The sequence below is a fragment of the Dipodomys ordii genome, unplaced genomic scaffold (assembly GCF_000151885.1).
Source record: "Dipodomys ordii isolate 6190 unplaced genomic scaffold, Dord_2.0 Scaffold96, whole genome shotgun sequence".
NCBI lineage: Eukaryota > Metazoa > Chordata > Mammalia > Rodentia > Heteromyidae > Dipodomys > Dipodomys ordii.
In genome coordinates, this window is record NW_012267312.1 from 7699728 (window position 1) to 7706935 (window position 7208).

A 7208-nucleotide genomic window follows, 5' to 3' on the forward strand; every position below is an offset into this window, starting at 1 on the left:
AGAAGTGGCGCTGTGGCTCAAGTGGTCAAGTGCTAGCCTTGAGCTGAAGAGCTGAGGGACAGCGCCCAGGCCCAGAGTTCAAGCCCCATGACCAGACCCCCCCCAAAAAAAATTAGGAATCAAGATAAGTTCAAACATTCAAGCATTCTCTAATGCAGAGTCTGATTTTGATTTTCTTAAAAACAAAGTTTTGTTTATAATGGAACTAGGGTTTGAATTTGGGATCTCAATATTTCTGGGCTGGCCTTCTACCACTTGAGCCTCACTTCCAGCTTTGCTTTTTGCTGTTGTGGTTTTTTTTTGGGGGGGGGTCAGTTGTGGGTCCTGAACTCTGGGTCTGGGCGCTGTCCCTCAGCTCTTCAGCTCAAGGCTAGCACTCTACCACTTGAGCCATAGCGCCACTTCCGGTTTTCTGGTGGTTTATTGGAGATAGGAGTCTCACAGTCTTTCCTGCCCAGGCTGGCTTTGAACCACGATCCTTAGACCTCAGCCTCCTGAGTAGCTAGGATTATAGGTGTGAGCCACCAGTGCCAGCCAACGCTAAGTTTTAAAAGGTATAATTCACTCCTGTAATCCTAGCTACTCAGGAGGTTGAGATCTGTGGATTGCCAGTTCAAAGCCAGCCAGGGCAGGAAAAGTCCATGAGACTCTTATTACCAATAAACTACCAAAAAAGCTGGAAATGGAATTGTAGCTCAAGTGGTAGAAAGCTAGCCTTTAGCAAAAGAAGCTCAGGGATAGCACCTAGGCCATGAGTTCAAACCTCTGGACTACCACAAAAGAAAAAAGTATAATTCAAAATGGAAAAATATCATTGTTAGTCCAATGAGCTCCCTTCCCATAACTTAGCACTCTCCTTCCCCTTTCCACAGCTTGGCATGCTCTCTTCCTCTCAGGGATAGCACCTAGGCCATGAGTTCAAACCCCTGTATTACCACAAAAGAAAAAAGTATAATTCAAAATGGAAAACTATCATTGTTAGCCCAATGAGCTCCCTTCCCACAACTTAGCACTCTCCTTCCCCTTTCCACAGCTTGGCATGCTCCCTTCCTAGACAACACTAGGCCCATGTAACAAAGGCAGTAAACAATCAGCCTCCAACCCCCTTTACCTTGGGATGGCACCTCTCTCAGGCAGCTGCCACCAAATAAGGCAGCAAGAACCCCTTAGAGTGACCTTCAGGTCTGGGCAGCTGCAGGGCCCCTTATGTACTGTTTGCAAGCAGCCATAAATCCTAGTCCATCATGATGAAGCCCCTGGCCCTCACATCCACACCAGGGTCTCCATCTCCTAGTCCCTTCTAGCCCCTCCTAAACCTCCCAGATTATAAAGGTCACCTCAGACAATAGCTGGCACTTATTCTCCCTTCTCCCTTGTGAGAAGGGGTCTTGTCAGCCCCTTTCCTGGCAATAAACCCTTCTTTGTTCTCTGTACTTAGATGCCTGTATGGTTTCCTAGAGAAGTCTAACAATCATAAACAAGCATATTTTAAATATGATACTCTAAAATATGATACTAAAATGATACCCTGAATATACTCAGTCTCATCTGATCTTGGAAGCTAAATAGAATCCAGTACAGTCTGATTAGTACTTGGATGGGAGACCACCTGGAAGTACTAGATACTATAGGGTTTTGGCCCAGTTTCCTCCTTCACTGCCTGTTCTTTGCTCCATGCCAACCTCTAGCCCTGCCCTCTTGAACTCTGAACAACATCTCTCCTTTCCTCTCACCCCTTCCACCATTCCTTCAGTCTTCCACAAGATGGTGGAGCAAGACTTTAAAAACAATCAGTAAAAACAGATTAAATATCTACAAAGTAAAACACATAACACACTAAGAAGCACGTTAATTATGGATGTTCTATGTAGTTGGTTACATATAAGTATATTACCAGAGGCATGTAGCTACTGATATATATTAAATCAGATGTATAAGAAAACAAAGACAGGAAGTGGCGCTGTGGCTCAAGTGGTAGAGCGATAGCCTTGAGCTGAAAAGCTCAGGGACAGCGCCCAGACCCACAGTTCAAGCCCCACATCCAAAGGGGAAAAAAAGAAAACAAAGACATAATGTGAACCTACCAGAACCAATTTTACTTACTTCCAAACTGAGAGGGAAAGGCATTTTCCAGCATGATACCTTTCTACCTGTACAAGGTCTCCCCATCGTTCTCGGATTAACATTAGACTCTGAGAATGTAACACTTCTAATTGAAGTGACAAGCAGAAAGAATCTAATTGATCTTGTTAAGCAAATCTAATAAAGTTTGTTGTTTCAACAGCCAAACAAGTATAGGCAAACTTCACTTAACAAAGGATGTATTTGCAAAATGCTGGCTATAAGGGAATTTTCTCAAATACTACTCTAATGACCCATCCTAAAAAAGGTAAATTTTGTGGCTTTATTGAATCATATTTCTCCAATGACTCACCATAAAAAGTTGTAACGCTTGTGGTATAATTTCAGAGAAAAAGATTTATATTTAATCTTGAACCAATGTAAACAAAACATAAGGCATAAGTCGGTAGTTTAGAAAACATATTTCGACCACCTAGTATTTTTCCCAAAATAGTAGTTTATGGGGGAGACAGGGTCTCACTAGGTAGCCCAAGCTGACCTGAAATTCATGATCCTTCCCCTCAGCTCCCTGAGTTTTGGAATTATAGGTATATGCCACTTCACCCGGCAAACCATTTCTAACTAATATTTTGGGGGTGTGCCTACAAAGTCAATGGGAAAATTGTAAATATTTCTTATTACAAATCTATCACTGCTCATCACTCTGGTGGTTCCCCAAACCTATTTCTACTGAAAATTGAGTAGAGATCACCACAAAGGATAAATGGAAAATAAAGTGAGAGGAAGATAAAATCTGTACAATACACATGTCAAATTTCAGAAGGATACGTAGGCAATTGTACATGTCCTGAAGAGGTTTCTCATCAGCAAAGAGCCGAGACTGCACTAGCTGATGGATAAAGTTGATTTGCATACTATGAACCAGAGCTCGCCCATCTTCCATTGGCAGGAGAAAAGAAGACAATTAATTAGAAAGGTGTACAGGTTGTGCCAACTAGGCAAGTATAGATTAATAAAGAATTTAAAATAAGAACTAAAATTACATACAAAGCCTAGAGAAACACATGCTGAGGAAAATAAGACTTTTATAGTGAGTAGATGGTTATCATTATAAAAATTTGGATGCATTTATAATAAATAGCTGCACAAATTTATTATTTGAAGAATGTTTCAGTATCAAACATTCCATCAATACTGCTGATTTAAATCAGTATTTATGATTTACCTCCTGTTTCCTTATCTTCAACTAGAATTTCTAGCTTGAGAAGACGCCATGGTACATCTGGATCATCTCCCATCACTGTCAAGGTAGCTTCAAATTCTCCTTCAACTCGAAATTTCACACGGCCATTTGCTTTTAGAAGAAGAAGAAATATGTTTACTTTGCTAAAAATTAAGCAGTTTCCTGCTAATCTAGGACCCTGAGACTTGCTTATAAGAAATTTTAAATAGACTTAAAGTTCTTTCAGAAGTATCCAAACAAGGCAGTGGCTCCTGAATAAATAGTAACCAGCATCCAGGTTATTAAGAAACCAAAGGTAACTCTTATAACACAAACAGTATTTTCATCAGTCTCTACTCCAAGACACCTTTTCTCCTCCACCCTCAGCTGAACCCACCTACTCTCCAGCTTCAAATACAAGTATTGTATTTTTTAGGTACTGAAAAGAGGCTAATTAAGTCACAAATTCAAGCAATGCCAAAATGGGGGAAGAGAGGGTCAAAATTTTCATGTTTCTTTGAATAAAATCCCAAAACATTCTTTTTTTTCTTTTTTCTTTTTTTCTTTGCCAGTCCTGGAGGAGCTTGAACTCAGGCCTGAGTGCTTTTCTTGAGCTTTTGTGCTCAAAGCTAGCAGGCTACCACTGCAGCCACAACTCTACTTCTGGCTCTTTTTGGTCGATTATTGGAGCTAAGAGTCTCATGGACTTTCCTGCTTGAACTGGCTTTGAACTGTGATCCTCAGATCTCAGCCTCCTGTATAGCTAGGATTGCATGCATCAGCCACTGGCTGTCAGCTTTAAGAAAATATTCTTTTTCTGTATGTTTTTTATTGTAAAAATACTGTACAAAGGAGTTACAGTTACATGAGTAAGCTAATGAGTACATTTCTTATCAAGCATTGTTACCTCCTCCTTTGTTTTTCCCTACCATCCCTCCCCGCCTAAGTTGTAAAGTTCATTTTCAACATAGTGTCTTGTACATCTCATTGTTACAATGGGTCAACCTGTATCCTTATTTCAGCATTTTGTTATTTCCCCTCCCTTCCCCAAATTAGAAAAAATGTATATACAAGATGCAAGGCACTGACATCAAATACAGTGAAAACAGGGGTTATATGGTAGGGGAAAAAAATACAAGAGAAACAAAAAAATCACATAGTACATTTTAAATATGTTAAAAACAATTGCAAGAAAGAAAAAACCACATGTGTCCCTATGCAAATCAAAACAACATTGAGATTCCACCTCACCCCAGTTAGAATAGCTATAATCAAGAAATCTAATAACAGGCTGGGAAGGTGGCTCAGTGGTAGAGCACTTGCCTTGCATGCATGAGGCCCTGGGTTCTATTCCTCAGCACCACATAAGCAAAAAGAAAAAAAAGCCGGAAGTAGCGCTGTGGCTCAAGTGGTAGAGTGCTAGCCTTGAGCTGAAGAGCTGAGAGACAGCGCCCAGGCCCAAAGTTCAGACCTCACGACTGGACCCAAAACAAAAACAAAAACAAAAAATCTAATAACAACAGATCCTGGAGGGGATGTGGCCAAAAGGGAATCCTACTGCATTGTTGGTAGGAGTGTAAACTTGTTCAACCACTTTGGAAAGCAGTATGGAGGTTCCTCAAAAGATTCCACATAGAACTCCCCTATGACCCAGCAATCCCACTTTTGGGTATTTACCCAAATGATCACAAACAAGGCTATACTAAAGCTACCAGCACAACTATGTTAACGCAGCATTATTTACCATAGCTAAGATATAGAACCAATCCAGATGCCCCTCAGTAGATGAATGGATCAAGAAAATGTGGTATATATACACAATGGAATTCTATGCCTCCATCAGAAAGAATGACATTGTTAGAAAAAATGGAAAGAACGACATTTGTTAGAAAATGGAAAGAGTTGGAAAAAATTATATTAAGTGAAGTAAACCAGACCCAAAGAAACATAAGTCCCATGTTTTACCTTATTTGCAATAAGTAGTATATGTCTAGGACAAGCAGAAAAGGTCAAAAGCTACGTACATATGACCATATAAGATGATGTTAAGTGAAATGAACCCCAAGATAAGAAAATATTCTTTAAAAAAACTAGCGTTAGGTACATACCCACAGTAAGATTTGCTAGCTGAGGAGGAAGATCTGTAGTTACAAGTCGATGTCTAAGAATCTGATTAAGCTGATGAAGTGTGGCTTGTTTCTCAATTTTGGTAATTGGGTCTGGAGGAATAATTTTATCCTACAAGAAAATTTAAGTGATGTTTAAATAATGTACAAAGAAGCCTAATTGTCTGTGTTTGTCTTTATATAACATGTTCTTACTCTACCCAACAGTGTCTCAACATTAGAGTGTTTTACAGATTACATCCAACAGTGACCGTGCATTATAGTGTCAGTAATTCTCTAGTCACCTAACTCAGACCATAAAACTACTCACTATCCACAACACAATTTCCTTCATGCTCCACTTATAAAATCAATTTAATATCACTAGATGACTTCCCTACTTCTCTTTTTTTTAAGTGCTGGTCCTGGGGTCTGAACGCAGGGCCTAGGCACTGTCCCTGAGCTTTTTTGCTCAAGGCTAGTGTTCTACCACTTGAGCCACAGCTCCAAGTCCAGCTTTTTTTTTTTTTGGTAGTTAATTGGAGATAAGAGTCTCATGGTCTTTCCTGCCTGGGCTGGCTTAAAACTGTGATCTTTAGATCTCAGCCTCTTACGTAGCTAGAATTATTTCCCTATTTCTTAAAAACATAAAATACAATAGTGCCTATAATAATTTTGTGGATGTGTGCTAGTATGAACTCAGTACCTGAGCACTAGCTCACCTTTTTTACTCATGGCTAGCATTCTACCACTTGAACCACACCTTCATTTCTGGTTTTTCTGGTGTTTAATTGGAGAAAACAGTCTCATGCACTTTCCTGCCTGAGCTCGCTTCAAACCTCAATCCTCAGATCTCAGCCTCCTGAGTAGCTAATATTACAGACATGAGCCACTGGCACCTGGCCCCAATAAATTTTTAAACACTTCCAAAAAGTAGCTAGTGTGTAGTTAGTTATTTTCACCCTTGAAATGTTAAATTACATTTGTACATGTGCTTCTTCCTACAAAATGGAAAAAAAAGATTCACCCATCTTCATACCTATTCACATCTGGTCCCAATTTATTTCAAAGAATCATAAATTTATTTGTAGAGAAAAAAGTTAATTACATGAAGTATTTGTTTTAAAAATACATTTTTCACTAGGTTCCTTAATCCATACCCAAAGTCTTCAAATTTTATGAACACAGGGACAAAGTACTTACCCTAATGCAGGTTGGTAGACGTGGATAAGAACCAGTAGTAAGTACATCAATGGCATATGGGATGGCAAAACTAGGCAGACGTGCATGGACCAGAGCATCTCTAGCTAATGATGCCAGGCGATCAGCCGTGTCCACAAACAAGATGGCTTGCTGATCTAAAAAGCTTGAGATCATCTTTAAAACAAAAGATAAATGTATTAAATTACTTGAAAACCATCTTCTTTCTGCATTAAATATCGTTCACTCCATAGTAAATTAATAAATTAATAAAGGTTTCACACAATCATTTAAAAAAACTACAACAAATGCAGCAATGGTACTCACTGGACACTATGTGGAAAATGAACTATACAACTTGTGGGTGGGGGTGGGAGGGAAAAACTGGGACAGAGTGAGGGAAGGGGTGACACTGTCCAAAAGCAAATGTACTCTTTACCTGACTTACATAAGTATAATCCCTCTGTATATCACTTTTATAATAACTATTAAAAATAAAAATTAAATTTTGGGGCTGGGAAGGTGGCTCAGTGGTAGAGCGCTTGCCTTGCATGCCTGAGGCCCTGGGTTCGATTCCTCAGCACCACATAAGCAAAAAG

General features: G+C 39.5%; 1 protein-coding gene across 1 annotated transcript in view; it reads right to left on the reverse strand.

Moving 5' to 3' along the window:
• The window catches only part of Med14 (mediator complex subunit 14), a 108044-nt gene that overhangs the window by 85864 nt on the left and 14972 nt on the right, over window positions 1-7208 (reverse strand). The window contains 5 exon segments of the mRNA XM_013026762.1: window positions 2104-2236; window positions 2911-3018; window positions 3308-3436; window positions 5413-5542; window positions 6613-6786. Coding sequence (XP_012882216.1) covers window positions 2104-2236; window positions 2911-3018; window positions 3308-3436; window positions 5413-5542; window positions 6613-6786 — 674 coding nt within the window.